Source organism: Oreochromis aureus, linkage group 3 (assembly GCF_013358895.1).
Source record: "Oreochromis aureus strain Israel breed Guangdong linkage group 3, ZZ_aureus, whole genome shotgun sequence".
NCBI classification, from domain to species: domain Eukaryota; kingdom Metazoa; phylum Chordata; class Actinopteri; order Cichliformes; family Cichlidae; genus Oreochromis; species Oreochromis aureus.
Window position 1 is genome coordinate 121,317,114 of NC_052944.1, and position 16,397 is coordinate 121,333,510.

Below are 16,397 nucleotides of genomic sequence, written 5' to 3' on the forward strand. Positions count from 1 at the left end.
CGGCTGCCAAGACTGGCAATAGGGACATGGAATGTCACCTCTCTGGTGGGGAAGGAGCCTGAGTTAGTGCGTGAGGTTGAGAAGTACCGGCTAGATATAGTCGGGCTCACCTCACGCATGGCTTGGGCTCTGGAACTAGTTTCCTGGAGAGGGGCTGGACTCTGTCTCAGTCTGGAGTTGCCCCTGGTGAGAGGCGGCGGGCTGGGGTGGGTATTTTAATCCCCCGGCTTGCTGCCGGCACGCTGGGGTTTTTCCCGATGATGAGGGTTTGTTCCCTGCGCCTCAGGGTCGGGAACGGGTCCTGACTGTCATCTGCGCTTATGCGCCGAGTGGCAGTTCAGAGTACCCAGCCTTCTTAGAGTCCCTGGGGGTGCTGGAAGGTGCCCCACCTGGAGACTCTGTTGTCCTGCTGGGAGACTTCAATGCTCACGTGGGTAACGACAGCGAGACCTGAGGGGCGTGATTGGGAGGAACGGCCTCCTGATCTGAACCCGAGTGGTGTTTTGTTATTGGACTTCTGTGCAAATCACAGTTTGGCCATAACGAACACCTTGTTCGAACATAAGAGTGTCCATAAGTGCACGTGGCACCAGGATGCTCTAGGCCGCAGGTCGATGATCGATTTTGTAATCGTATCACCAGACCTGCGACCATATGTTCTGGACACTCGGGTAAAGAGAGGGGCTGAGCTGTCAACTGATCACCACCTGGTGGTGAGTTGGATCAGGTGGCGGGGAGGACGCTGGACAGACCCGGTGCACCTAAACGCGTGAGTGAGGGTGTGCTGGGAACGCCTAGCAGAGGCCCCAGTCTGCGAGATCTTCAACGCACACCTCCGGCAGAGCTTCAACAACATTCCGAGGGAGACTGGGGACATTGAGTCCGAATGGACCATGTTCAGCGTCTCCATTGCCGAAGCTGCTGCATTGAGCTGCGGCCGCAAGGTGGTTGGTGCCTGCCGTGGTGGTAATCCCCAACCAAATGGTGGACACCAGAGGTGAAGGGAGCCACCAGGCTGAAGAAGGAGTCCCATCGGGCTTGGTTAGCCTGTGGGACTCCAGAGGCAGCTGACAGGTATCGACAGGCCAAGCGGAATGCGGCTCGGGCAGTGGCTGAAGCAAAAACTCGGGTGTGGGAGGAGTTCGGAGAGGCCATGGAAAAAGACTTTCGGACTGCCTCAAGAGATTCTGGCAAACCGTCAGGCGTCTCAGGAGGGGAAAGCGGTGCTCTACCTGCACTGTGTATAGTGCTGGCGGTGCGCTGCTGACGCCGACTGAGAAAAATTGTCAGACGGTGGAAGGAATACTGAGGACCTCCTTAATCCCACTGACACGTCTTCCGAGGAGGAAGCAGAGTCTGGGGATGAGGGAATGACCCGCCAATTTCCGGGGCGAGGTCACTGAGGCAGTTAAACAACTCCTCGGTGGCAGAGCCCTGGTGTTGATGAGGTCCGCCCTGAGTTCCTGAAGGCTCTGGACGTTGTAGGGCTGTCCTGGTTGACACGCCTCTACAATGTTGCGTGGAGATCAGGGCAGTACCCCTGACTGGCAGACCGGGGTGGTGGTCCCCATCTTTAAGAAGGGAGACCGGAGGGTGTGTTCCAACTACAGGGGATCACACTCCTCAGCCTCCCTGGGAAAGTCTATGCCAGGGTGCTGGAAAGGAGAGTTCGTCCGTTAGTCGAACCTCGGATACAGGAGGAACAATGCGGTTTTCGTCCTGGTCGCGGAACACTGGACCAGCTCTTTATCCTCTCAAGGATACTTGAGGGTGCATGGGAGTTTGCCCAACCAGTCTACATGTGTTTTGTGGACTTGGAGAAGGCATTCGACCGTGTCCCTCGGGGTGTCCTGTGGGAGGTGTTGCGGGAGTATGGGGTGTCTGGCCCATTGCTACGGGCCATTCGATCCCTATACAACCGTTGTAAGAGTTTGGTTCGCATTGCCGGCAATAAGTCGGACTCGTTTCCGTGGGTGATGGGCTCCGCCAGGGCTGCCCTTTATCACCGATTCTGTTCATAATTTTATGGACAGGATTTCTAGGCGCAGCCAAGTGGCGGAGGGCTTTCACTCGGTGGCCTCAGAATCTCATCTCTGCTTTTTGCGGATGATGTGGTTCTGTTGGCTTCATCGGTGAAGGCCTCCAGCTCGCACTGGAACGGTTCGCAGCCGAGTGTGAAGCAGCGGGAATGAGGATCAGCACCTCCAAATCTGAGGCCATGGTTCTCAGCCGGAAAAGGGTGGAGTGCCCACTCCGGTCGGGGATGAGTTCCTGCCCCAAGTGGAGGAGTTTAAGTATCTCGGGGTCTTGTTCGCGAGTGATGGGAGAAGGGAGCCGGAGATCGACAGACGGATTGGTGCTGCGGCTGCAGTGATGCGGACGCTGCACCGGTCCGTCGTGGTGAAGAGGGAGCTGAGTGTAAAAGCGAAGCTCTCAATTTACCGGTCGATCTACGTCCCGACCCTCACCTATGGCCACGAGCTGTGGGTATTGACTGAAAGAACGAGATCGCGGATACAAGCAGCAGAAATGAGCTTCCTCCGAAGGGTGGCTGGCCTCTCCCTTAGAGATAGGGTGAGAAGTTCGGCCATCCGGGAGGGGCTCAGAGTAGAGCCGCTGCTCCTCCACATCGAAAGGAGCCAGTTGAGGTGGTTCGGGCATCTGACAAGGATGCCCCTGGGCGCCTCCTGGGTGAGGTGTTCGGGCATGTCCCACCGGGAGGAGGCCCCGGGCAGACCCAGGACGCGCTGGAGAGATTATATCTCTCGGCTGGCCTGGGAACGCCTTGGTGTTCCCCCGGATGAGCTGGAGGAGGTGGCTGGGGAGAGGGAGGTCTGGGCTTCTCTGCTTAGGCTGCTGCCCCTGCGACCCGACCTCGGATAAAGCGGATGAGGATGGAGGATGAGGCCTATAGTTAAAAAACCATAAAGAGCACACAACAAATACAGCATTAATACAGATTGATTCAGATTCAAATGGACACATGAAAACCTTCATTCCACATTTAACAATAATAATGCATTGGATTTATATAGCGCTTTTCAAGGCACCCAAAGCGCTTTACAATGCCATTATTCATTCACACTCACATTCATACAGTGGTGGAGGCAAGCTACAGTTGTAGCCACAGCTGCCCTGGGGCAGACTGACAGAGGCTGCCATATCGCGCCATCAGCCCCTCTGGCCAACACCAGTAGGCGGTAGGGTAAAGTGTCTTGCCCAAGGACACAATGACCAGGACCAGGAAGGCCGGGGATCGAACCGGCGACCTTCCGGTTACAGGTGCCCTTCCCAACCCCCTGAGCCACGGTCGCCCTGAAGCTTTTATTGAAGCATTGAATGATTTAAAAAGTCTCATGTACATGGATCTCTTCTGTTCAGAGTCTCTAAAACCATTAGTTACACTCAATCCTTCCAAAAGAACGTAACTCAACTTAGCAGCATGCAAAGTTTTATATGACAATGTGCGTCTATCTGATTGGTTAAAAACAATGTTGAGAATTCATAGACTTAATTCTCTATAAACTTAATTACCATTTGTTTCAAAGTATGAAGGGAAAAAGTTCAGTCATTAAATATGCTAAATGTGTTGTGCAAAACAATCAGATGGGATGCACACTAAACACACTCATCTTCTTCCGCTATTGAGCAATTTAACAAGATAAACTGGATCTGATTGGCCTCATTGGACATTTATTTTAAGTTTCTTTTAACTTGTTTTTTTTTTTTTTTTTGGCAATCATTTTCAATGTTATAGCTTGTGACATGGATTTTTGCAGGCCATCTTTTTATTCAAATTGGAAATCGAGTATCTTTTCCTCTTGCATGTTATCCATACCGTGTTGATGCATTTTTCAGTCTTTCAACTCCGCGGATGAAAATGTACACACACAAAATCTGCCAAGAACTCTGAGAGCAAATTTCTTTTGGAGCCTTTTTTTTTAATAAATTCAATTCAATTCAATTTTATTTATATAGCACCAAATCACAACAAAAGTCGCCTCAAGGCGCTTCATAGATACAGAGAAAAACCCAACAATCATATGACCCCCTATGAGCAAGCATTTTGGCGACAGTGGGAAGGAAAAACTCCCTTTTAACAGGAAGAAACCTCCAGCAGAACCAGGCTCAGGGAGGGGCGGCCATCTGCTGCGACCGGTTGGGGTTGGGGTGAGAGCCTTTTCAAAAATAATCAAACATTAACTTATATTCAGGATTTTAACCCTTTAAATGCTAGTTTAAACGTTGAAATGATTGATTATTTATTGAAAAAACTTTCAAAAAACTATTTTTTCCCATATAATAAATCATATTAATCATCATATTAATAAATCATATATATAACAAATTTCCCACATGTGGGACTAATAAAGGTTATCTTATCTTATCTTATCTTATATGGGGATGGGACCTTAGTGGCAATTAAAGTCTTGGATGTGTCAAATATCAGCAACAAAATTGGTTTGATAGTATTTGTAGGAGCCATATGAGTTGCTCTTTTTCTTTTTGATTAAGTGGGTTGGCTTAAATGGACTCACTGTATTGGTGCACGGGTGTGGGGCGTGTCTCATGGGTGTGGTAGATAATAAATGTGGTTGCATTCACCTGTTCGCAGCACCTGATGTTGATGAGCAGAAAGGTAGGGTGAGCATGGGGCAAAACTTTCTGTTGACCGCAGCTTGAGCACAGCTTGAATGATTTTGATAGATTTTGACTAGTGATGGGTAGATGAGGTCTCGTGAAGCGTTTCAGCACATTCCCCAAACTGTATCGATACTGTGTCGACACAGTGTTGCTGTTTTGCTCCATACTGACACCTGCTGGACCTTAAATATCACTGCAGGCAACTTACTTCAGACTCCCAACAGACACTGATTCAATGACCTAGTCATACGTGTATACACTGTAAGGTATTGTACTTTCCATGGAATCATTTTATATCTTTTACATTTCAAATATTGTAGACATCTTTAAAATATATTGTGAATGACATTAAGTGAAAATTAGAATGAAAGTATTGTGAATGTAATATTACCCATTTAAATGTAACTGACTCAGAGTTTATTATAAATTTTTATTCAGAAAAATAAGTTTATCCAATGTTTTTGCATTCAGTCTATTATGGGGGTTTTTTTTGGTTTTTTTTGACATCATTTCCCCAGCTTTGGAAAACTCACAGGCACAGATGAAGCTGGGGTACACAAACTGTAAAGCCAGGTGGAAAAGGTTCAGATAAGATGTCTTCCTATTCCCCAGGACGTTAAAGGATCCTCTGATCTTGGAATGTTTCTCTCAACACTCTCCACAATACTAAGGGGTTGGCAGTCCTCTATAATAAAATTCAGGACTGCCTGGTCCAGAACAATCTTCCTAGATGCTTGATTTCAAAATAATAAAACACATATTAATAAAAAAAAAAAATGATGATAAAGCTGTTCAGTGTCAATATAGGCCTACCTGTGTTCATTCTCAGTGTGTTTGTCTCCTCATTTTCATGTTTGGCTCTGTAATGCCTAAACACTGAGGAGGTGCTTTTGTTTGTGTAATAAAGCTCTGCAGAACAGATGCGACATTTAACCTGCATAAAATGAAATAAATAATTTACACTGCAAGTCACATTGCTGTTTTTCCTATTCTGATAGATTACACTGAAACAACGACAGACAAACTATTTGCAGTTAAAAGATAAAAATGATCCCACACAGCAGAAACAATTCTTTTTCTTTCGGGCTCCATTTTGTTATGGAGAGATGTGTATTTTTTTTTTTTTATCTTTGCGAGAGTAATTTTGTGTTTTTTTTGGTGGCGACTCATTCCCTTGGCAGATCCGGATGCGGTACCTTTTAAACACAGTTTGGCGCGTTGGCAATGAGCGATACAGCAGCTGTATCGATCACGTGACTTTTTCTTAAAGCGACGCACGCACCGATACAGGCTTCACTCTGTGAGCTTGATACATGCGCCGGTGCGTCAGTGTTGCTGGACCCATCACTAATTTTGACTGTAACTTGATGGTTTTTGTATATTTATGCACTAATTGATGTCATAGGCCAAGTTGTAGTTTGGCATAGTAGTTAGTGCAGCCATTGTGAGTTGCAGTTATTTGTTTGTGCAGCCTGTGCATTGTTTAGGAGTTGATCCCATGTGCTGATTTGTATATTGGACAGTTGCATGTGGAATAAAAGGAGCAAATGTTACAGAAGTGTATTTAATGCGTTTATTGTTGCGCGTCATCTGTGTCCTCATGTTTAGCCTGCCGCGGCCGTAGGTTGGAGGAGCCGCAACAGTATTATTAAGTTGTGTGTGTGTTGCCTCTCTAAATGAAAAATTTCTCATTCACTTTCATTGAAACTAGAGTTTTAATCTCCCTGCCACTCCAGAATAAAACTACGCACTCTGTAATGTCTGCATTTCATATTGAAGAAAACTAGTGATATTTCACATTTTACTCTGTGTGTGTGTGTGTGTGTGTGTGTGTGTGTACACATTTTTTTACCTCAAAAGGGCATAAAATAGTTGGAGGGCATAAGGGTTAAATCCTATTTATTGTTCTTCTCTCAAATTGTTGAGGAGACTCCAAATACGAGACTCAAATGAGAAGTAAAATCAAACCAATGAGAAATGGACTCAACTTCTTGTGTGTAGAATGAAAACAGAAGGAAGTCGTCAAGTTTCAAACACTCGATGAATTTACTGCAGTTACATTCAGGGACCTTCTGGCCTTCTGAGAGCATTAGTTGATGGTTCATCAGTTTTACCCTCGAGTGAGTGAGTTTATCAGTTTAATGAAGTCTCAGAGTTTCCTCTTAGCTTCTGCGACATCATCCCTTACATCACTACTGAAAGAAAGTTCATAGAAAACAGACTTAAAATGCCAAATATCTTCAGAATCTGAGAATTTAAAACTTGACGAAGTTGATTCAGATGAAGTTATTTGAGCATAAATCTACTGGATCTTTATCCTGTGCTTGAACTAATTCTCCATGATTACTCCACAGAGTTGACCAAGAGAGCTCAGAGGTTCCCAGGGGTGAGTCCGCCCAGCAGCATCAAACACACCTGGACTCCATATTTATGGTCAGTGGATTGTCATTGGCTGTGTCCCAATCCAGCAACCGCACGCTTCTTGAGTACGCATTTTGAGACCTATTATGTCACAGCGACGCGACGACAGCTGTCCCAATCCAAAGTGTACTCCAAATGCGCCATCGATTTTCCCAAATTTGAAGTGTGGTCCCATATATCCCACAATTCATAGCGCGGTGGTGGGTGTGGATAATTTTGCCAAAAAAAGCGGCGGATGGCTGAAGCGGAGCGGCCGAAGAGTAACTTTCAAAAGTAAGTACTGAATATTATGTCACTTATTTATGTGCGAATATTTAATAATGAAGAACATTAAAACATTACTGTTGGCCACATGCCGGCAAAGTTATGTGACATTAGTGATGTTTGTACTAACTTGGTTTTAAAGCCTTTACTTTAAAATATATGCCATTCAACAGTTGACCTTAACCCTTGTATGGTGTTCATATTTTTGTTACTCAGCCAGTGTTCATGGGTCTGGTGGACCCGCTAGAGTTTTGGCTTTCCAATTAACACTATCAAACAATTTTATAATTACTCAACAGATGTTTACTTCATCCCAATTACGAGCCATGTGAACATGGTTAATTTTTCCCCTTTACCTTTGTTCGATCACATTTATGAATTAATGTGCTTCTTGTTTTTTTTAAATAAATTGTTATAAAAAAAAAATCAGTTATATTCAAGTGGACATACCTTTATACCATATTTTGCAGGTTTTGCCTAAAGGGGCAACGGCCTCTAAATGGCATGGGTCTCACAGACCCGAACACCATACAAGGGTTAATCTTACAGAGACTGTGATGATTATGTGGATAATTAAAGTCAGCCATATATCCACAAACACAACAAGCTGAAAGTCAGTGAATGCTGCTCGGTTTGCAGTCCTGATGTTGTCCTAATGTTAGCTATGTTATATTGCTGCGTATGTTCGGTGGTGTCGAGCCAAACGGACTTTAACGTGTGTTTGAACGAGCTGACGGTTCACTCGTTAAACTGAAAGAAAGACGCTTTAATCACAGGAGTCACACATGTGTCCACTGTACCATCTGGGAACTCTTCTTGTTTTGCACTCGTAATAACACAAACACTAAATCCTCCTTCTCTTGTGCTGTTTTGTAGCAGTGGAAGTGTCCAGAGTGAGGACAGACTGAGGGACCCACTGCTGCACATCATCTGTGAGGCTTTGCACCCCTGATGATCCACCAGGACAAACTCAGCAGTGTGTGAGGAAGAGGAGGAAGAGCCAGCAGCAGCTGACAGATGGAGAGAATAGACAGACTGTTCCCTGTTTGTGAAGGACTGCTAGAAAAGTTTAAAATAACTAATTGTCTGTCCTGAATCAGTCTTATTAGGTAATGTTCAAATAATTTGATCATTCCAGTGTTTTCAGTGTGGGAGAAAGTACTCAGGGCCTTCAGGTTACACACTATGAAAGGCAGCAACAAGTTTAATATTTAGAAACCTAAAGTATGTATCAGCAGCAGAATGGAGCTAAAAATAAATGTTTGTTTCAGTTCTATGAAGCTTTGAGTATTTTGGATTAGTAGCACTGCTGTGTTTGTTGCATCATATTGCTGTAATTGTTTACATGCTTTATATATTCTGAGGTAAGTTGATCTATATTGTTACATCATATTCTATAAGGATGTTATGTGTTTGTATACTTTCTGCCCAGTTTGACCCATTTAGCAGAAGTCGGCCTGTTTAAGCCTCTGATATCTATTCTGTATGACTTAAAGCAGTTATGACATGGTCTGATTTTCTCACCCAATAAAGGAATATTTAATATATCAGTATACTCTGCATTCTTTCAGAAACAGTTATCACAGCTCGTACATTTTCCTTTTACACATATGTAAGCATTAAACAAATGTAATAATGCCAACATATTAAACTAACAATATTTGTCTCTCATATATAATACATCTAAGTATACACTGTCAAAGATACTTATGTTTGAGTGAAGATTTAACGTGATAGGAAATGTAAATAACTGCAACTTCAATCTTTGACACAGAGTTCAAGCTCACTGCTGTAATATATCATAATAATCTGACACAAAATATAATATTGGCCGTATTATATTTACATTACCAACGTGGGATGACTTTAGTCTCATAAACAACATTGGTTAGTAAATAACAATTAGCTAATCTTAAAATGACTGTTCAGTACAGAAATGAAGCCCAACAATCATGTCTTTACAGTCCTGTGGACTCAGATACTCAACTAATCAAAGTGAGGTCATTAAAAAGAGTGATCACAAAAACATTTTTCTCCTTCATTTCTGTCAAACAGTGCTGTACGAAACGTTTCTCGGTGTTAGTATCATGGTTGCTAGGCAACCTGAGCAGCGCAATGAAGGCCAGGCCGTCCAATTTCACAAGCCTCGCACATCCGCATTTCTTGTACTTCCTAGTACACGCCGTACATAGTACGTGAACTGCGCTTACTCCGAAGCATGCGATCGCAGGACTGGGAAACAGCCTTCGTGTCCAACATGGATCTGATGTTTGGCTCCATGATTTCAGTCTGATTTGGTCATTCATAACGTATTCTATTCCAGATGCTGGAGGACAACATCATCACTTTTGTGAAGAACGAGCTGAAGAAGATCAAGAAGGTTCTAAGTCTAGATTACCCAGAATACTTTGAGAGTCATAGGGAGCATAATAAAGAGAGTAGAAACAGCAAAAAGGCATTTGTGAAGATAACAGTGGACTTCCTGAGGAGGATGAATCAGGAGGAACTGGCTGACTGTCTCTATTGCAGTAAGAGGATTTCTGTAAAGATTTAAGCTGCTTGATGACTGGAACAGTCATTAAACAACCACTGTTGTCCTTAATGTGTCCATAAGTGCACATGGCACCAGCATACTCTAGGCTGCAGGTTGATGATCGATTTTGTAATTGTATAACCAGACCTTAGGCCATATTTTCTGGACACTCAGGTAAAGAGAGGGGCTGAGCTGTCAACTGATCACCACCTGTTGGTGAGTTGGATCAGGTGGCAGGGAAGTATGCTGGACAGACCTGCGGCACCTAAAGTGAGGATGCGCTGGGAACACCTGGCAGAGGTCCTGGTCCACGAGATCTTCATCACACACCTCCGACAGAGCTTTAACACATCTGGACATCGAGTCCGAATGGACCATGTTCAGCACCTACATTTCTAAAGCCACTGCACTGAGCTGCGGTCACAAAGTGGTTGGTACTTGTCACGGTGATAGCTACCCAGCTAAATGGTGGACACCAGAGATGAAGGGAGCCACCAGGCTGAAGGAGTCCTATCGGGCTTGGGGATGAGGTCTGCCCTGAATTTCTGAAGGCTCTGGACGTTGTAGGGCTGTCTCGCTTGACAAGCCTTTACAATGTTGCGGGGAGATCAGGGGTGGTAGCTCTGGATTCGCAGACAGGGGGTGGTGGTTCCTATCTTTAAGAAAGGGGACTGCAGGGTGGATCTCAACTATAGGGGGGATCACACTCCTCAGCCTCCCTGGTAAGGTCTATACCAGGGTGCTGGACCAGCTCTTTACCCTCTCAAGGATACTTGACGGTGCATGGGAGTTTGCCAAACCAGTCTACATGTGTTTTCTGGACCTGGAGAAGGGATTCCTCAGAGTGTCCTGTGGGAGTTGTTTCGGGGGTATAGGGTGTCTGGCCCATTGCTATGGGCCATTCGATCCTTATACAACTGTTGCAAGAGCCTGGTCGCCATAGTCGGACTTGTTTCCGGCCGATGATGGACTCCGCCAGGGACAAAATTTATTTGTGTAGCCAAGTGGAAGAAGGCTTTTGCTTGGGTGCTCTCAGAACCTCATCTCTGCTTTTTGCGGATGATATGGTTCTGTAGGCTTTATCGGGTGATGGCCTACACACGCCCGAAATGGTTTGCAGCCGAGTGTGAAGTGGTGGGAATGAGAAGCGGCACCTCCAATTCTCTGGCCATCGTCCTTAGGCGGAAAAGGGCGAAGTGCCCACTCAGGGACAGACAGGGATGAGTTCCTGCCCCAAGTGGAGGATTTTAAGTATTTCGGGGTCTTGTTCATGAGTGATGGGAGAAAAGAAGCAGGTGATAGACAGACGGATTGTTGCTGCGGCTGCAGTGATGCGGACACTGTACCAGTCCGTAGTGAAGAGAGAGCTGAGTATAAAAGTGAAGCTCTCAATTTACCAGTCGATCTACGTCCTTACCCTCACCTATGGTCACTAGCTGTGGGTAGTGACCAAAAGAACGAAATTACAGATACAAGCGGTGGAAATGGGCTTCCCCCGAAGAGTGGCTGACCTCTCCCTTAGAGATAGGTTGAGAAATTCAGCCATCCGGGAGGGGCTCAGAGTAGAGCCGCTGCTCCTTGACATGGAAAAGAGCCAGCTGAGTTGGTTCAGGTCTGACAAGGATGCCTCCCGGGTGCTTCCTGAGTTAGATGTTCCAGGCATGTCCCACCGGGAGGAGGCTCCGAGGTAGACCCAGGACACGCTGGAGAGATTATATCTCTCAGCTGCAATTGGAACACCTTTGTGTTCCCCCAGACAAGATGGAAGAGGTGGCTGGGAAGAGGGAGGTCTGAGCTTCTCTGCCTAGGCTGCTGCCTTTGTGACCGGCCCTGGATAAGAGGAAGAATATGGATGGGTGGATGACTAGAACATTTGCTGTTGTTTTAAGAGATGGACAAACATGTAGCCAAATGTCCACGCTTTAAGGAGATAAGATAATGTTTTGCGTTCTTTTTCCAGAACATTTTCCTACAGTATGTCAACGTAACCTTAAATATAGCCTGAAAAAGAAGTTCCAGTGTGTGTTTGAGGGCATCGCTAAAGCAGGAAACCCAACGCTTCTGAATCAGATCTACACAGACGTCTACATCACAGAGGGAGGGACTGCAGAGGTCAATGATGAACATGAGGTCAGACAGATTGAAACAGCATCCAGGAAACCAGACAGACCAGAAACAACAATCAGACAAGAAGACATCTTTAAAGCCTCACCTGGAAGAGATGAACCAATCAGAACAGTGCTGACAAAGGGAGAGGCTGGCATTGGGAAAACAGTCTTAACACAGAAATACACCCTGGACTGGGCTGAAGACAAATCCAACCAGGACATCCAGTTCATATTTCCATTCACTTTCAGACAGCTGAATGTGCTGAAAGAGGAAAAGTTCAGCTTGGTGGAACTTGTTCATCACTTCTTTACTGAAACCAAACAAGCAGGAATCTGCAGCTTTGAAGACTTCCAGGTTGTGTTCATCTTTGATGGTCTGGATGAGTGTCGACTTCCTCTGGACTTCCACAAAACTACAATCCTAACTGACCCTAGAAAGTCCACCTCAGTGGATGTGCTGCTGATAAACCTCATCAGGGGGAAACTGCTTCCCTCTGCTCGCCTCTGGATAACCACACGACCTGCAGCAGCCAATCAGATCCCTCCTGACTATGTTGGCATGGTGACAGAGGTCAGAGGGTTCACTGACCCACAGAAGGAGGAGTACTTCAGGAAAAGATTCAGAGATGAGGAGCAGGCCAGCAGGATCATCTCCCACATCAAGACATCACAAAGCCTCCACATCATGTGTCACATCCCAATCTTCTGCTGGATCTCTGCTACAGTTCTGGAGGATATGCTGAAAACCAGAGAGGGAGGACAGCTGCCCAAGACCCTGACTGACATGTACATCCACTTCCTGGTGGTTCAGGCCAAAGTGAAGAAGGTCAAGTATGATGGAGGAGCTGAGACAGATCCACACTGGAGTCCAGAGAGCAGGAAGATGATTGAGTCTCTGGGAAACCTGGCTTTTGATCAGCTGCAGAAAGGAAACCTGATCTTCTATGAGTCAGACCTGACAGAGTGTGGCATCGATATCAGAGCAGCCTCAGTGTACTCAGGAGTGTTCACACAGATCTTTAAAGAGGAGAGAGGACTGTACCAGGACAAGGTGTTCTGCTTCATCCATCTGAGTGTTCAGGAGTTCCTGGCTGCTCTTCATGTTCATCTGACCTTCACCAACTCTGGAGTCAATCTGCTGGAAGAGGAACAAACAACCTCCACGAAGTCTGAAACAAGAGAATCTGCAGAGAAACACTTCTACCAGAGTGCTGTGGACAAGGCTTTACAGAGTCCAAATGGACACCTTGACTTGTTCCTCCGCTTCCTCCTGGGTCTTTCAATGCAGACCAATCAGACCCGCCTACGAGGCCTGTTGACACAGAGAGAAGGTAGCTTAGAGTTCATTCAAACTCTCCTACGAGGCTTGTCGATAGTAATAGGAAGTAGCTCACAGACCAATCATGAAACAGTCCAGTACATCAAGAAGAAGCTCAGTGAGAGTCTGTCTGCTGAGAAAAGAATCAATCTGCTCCACTTTCTGAATGAAATGAATGATCGTTCTATAGTAAAGCAGATGCAACAATTCCTGAGGTCAGGAAGTCTCTCCACAGAACAACTGTCTCCTGTTCAGTGGTCAACTCTGGTCTTCATCTTACTGTCATCAGAAAAAGATCTGGATGCGTTTGACCTGAATAAATACTCTTCCTCAGAGGAGGCTCTTCTGATGTTGCTGCCAGTGATCAAAGACTCCAACAAAGCTTTGTAAGTAAATATGTGTTCATCCTTTCATTCTTAAAATTGTGATTGTGCTTAACACCCCCCCAAAAAAAAAAAAAAAAAAAAAAAAATATCAGGTCTGTTCAGTTCAAAGATTAGGGTTACTGGAGAAAAAAGTGAGCACATCTATTTCTTCCCACAGAACTCTGGAAAAAAAAAAAAAAAAAAAACTTGTTTTTTTTTTTTTTTTTTTTTTTCCAGTGACCCTAATCTTCTTCCTTAATTTTTGAGACATTTTTGTCTGTAACTCTTATGAAAGGACAATCCAGACTAGTCTATAAGATCATGAACTCTGATCCTTCAGTCACTCTGACAGGTTCATTATACTCAGGTTGTTCACTTGTCTCCAACTCTAGGAATTTTGTTCTTTTTTTGCGAAACCATACACTTCAGCTACCGTATGTACTTACAACTTTTTCTGATATTTGTAATCCAAGGTCTGGTTTCTGTCTCGCCATCAGTACAGTTGCTGTACTGATTGCATCCTGTATGACAGGAAAAACTTGTGCTTCATAACTAAAATTGCCACTAAGGTCCTGTTTCTTGACAGAAACCATTTCTAACTGAAAAGCTGCCATAACCAGGGCTCCCACAGAATTACAATGGGTTCTCTCTGAATACTCTACAAAGTCCAACTGTGAACTTTGGTGTTGTGCATCTAAAATGTAAAAATGCATCGTAGAAGATTTATAGATTTATATTTCCAGTCATATTTTTATGAGGTTTACATTTTTCTAGACTTTATTTAGGTGCATTATTATAATAATGTTTCTAAAATCCGAAGTATTTTTCTTCTCCCACACTTGAACTTTATTAAAAAAAAGTTTTAGTTAATTATGCATAGTACTGTACACAGACACATTTTATCTGGGTTCAACATATAATTAATAACTTGATTTGCTAAAAAATATTGTTTGGTTTGGGTTTCTTTTTTTCAGTTTGAGCAGCTGTAACCTCTCAGAGGAAGGCTGTAAAGATTTGCTGTCAGTCATCAGCTCCCAGTCCTGTAATCTGAGAGAGCTGGACCTGAGTACCAACACCCTGCATGATTCAGCAGTAAAGCTTCTGTCTGCTGCAGTGGATAGTCCATACGCCAAACTGAATATTCTGAGGTCAGATCAGTATTATTTGTTTTAGTTTTATTTGTTTATATTTTTTTGTTTTTATCAACTAAGAAAATTAACTAATGAAACAATTTAGCCAGTAAAGCAAGGCTTTATCCATTTGTTTTTTTTAGCATTTTTAAACATTTCTAAATTAAAGTGAACTTTTACTAACCTGCTCAGCACAAGACAATAAGCATTATATAAATTACAAGACTAGTTATTGCACCATGATTACACTTTAACACTAGTCTTTGTTAATGTTTTTATTTTCAGACTCAATGTTTGTGAACTCTCAGAAGAAAACTGTAAAGCTCTGTCCTCAGTTCTCAGCTCTCAGTCCTCTAGTCTGAGACAGCTGGACCTGAGTATCAGAAACCTGCAGGATTCAGGAGTGATACTTCTGTCTGCTGGACTACAAAGTTTAAAATATAAACTGAATACTCTGAGGTCAGATTAGATTACATTTTTTTTAAATCAACCAATTAAATATTTTGGCTAAGTTCTTCCATATGCTAAAGTATCATAGTATGTTAATGTTTTCTTTAAAAATAAAGACATGATTTAATATTGGGAATTATATTAACAAACTATTTATTTTATAGATTATCTTTTCTTTTTCAGACTGAGTGGCTGTAACCTCTTAGACAGAAGCGTTCAAGCTCTGTCCTCAGTCTTCAGCTCCCAGTCCTCCAGTCTGAGAGAACTGGACCTGAGTAACTGTGACCTACAGGATTCAGGAGTGAAGCTTCTGTCTGCTGGACTAAAGAGTTCACAGTGTGCAGTGAAAACTCTCAGGTCAGGATTCTATCTTTTCCACAGACGATCACTTAAAATGTGAATTAAATTACTGCATAAACAGGTAACCTTTATAGAGCTGTCAACTGAACGTTTATTTACAATTGAGTGGATTATTAGACTGAATTACTGTGTAAATTTTTTGTTATAGTCATGTGTTTGTTTAAAAATGCTTGATGTACTGACAAATTTAGGGCTAGTTTGTGCCCAAAATATATACATTCTTATTTATTTTAGGAATAAAATGTCCAAATTACATATTTTGGTGTCAAGTGGACATTAATAAAATTATTATATATGAATTATCACTGGAATCACTGTTACCTTCACTCTTCACATCTTCTCGAGCTCCTCTTTCAGCCCTCGAGTTTCTCATGTTCCTTTTTCCTGATGTTGCTGTTACTAAGTATGAAATTAGATGATGTAGATATTTAACATTTGAAAAAGTATTATAGGAAATGATGAGATCATATAAATTCCATCTGTTGAATAAAAATATGCAGATTACATAAGATGTAAAATGACTACAGATTTGATGGTTTCCTATTTCCCAGTCAGAATGAACGTGTGCACATGTTTCATTAAAACAAATGAACTTAGAATCAGTAACACCATATTCAATCTTTATTTACTTGGCAGATGTAATGTAAAGACTGACTGGACTGACAGTGCTCGTTTTAATCTCCCCCTCTCAGTTCTGTTAAATCTGAGTATCATAAAGTAATGTGGTAACATCTGGAATGATGACACAGTGTTTACAGACAGCATTTTAATCATGATTTAAAAGGCTTTAGATTGGAGTCATTG

General features: G+C 43.5%; 1 protein-coding gene across 1 annotated transcript in view; it reads left to right on the forward strand.

Annotated features, from left to right (window-relative positions):
• The first annotated feature begins 12,981 nt into the window (after positions 1-12,981).
• The window catches only part of LOC120437989 (ribonuclease inhibitor-like), a 37,668-nt gene continuing 34,252 nt past the window's right edge, over positions 12,982-16,397 (forward strand). The window contains exons 1-4 of the mRNA XM_039608477.1: positions 12,982-13,674; positions 14,628-14,801; positions 15,069-15,242; positions 15,417-15,590. Of these exons, the coding sequence (XP_039464411.1) occupies positions 13,253-13,674; positions 14,628-14,801; positions 15,069-15,242; positions 15,417-15,590 (944 nt within the window). The 5' untranslated portion in view covers positions 12,982-13,252. The remainder of the gene's footprint in view (positions 13,675-14,627; positions 14,802-15,068; positions 15,243-15,416; positions 15,591-16,397) is intronic.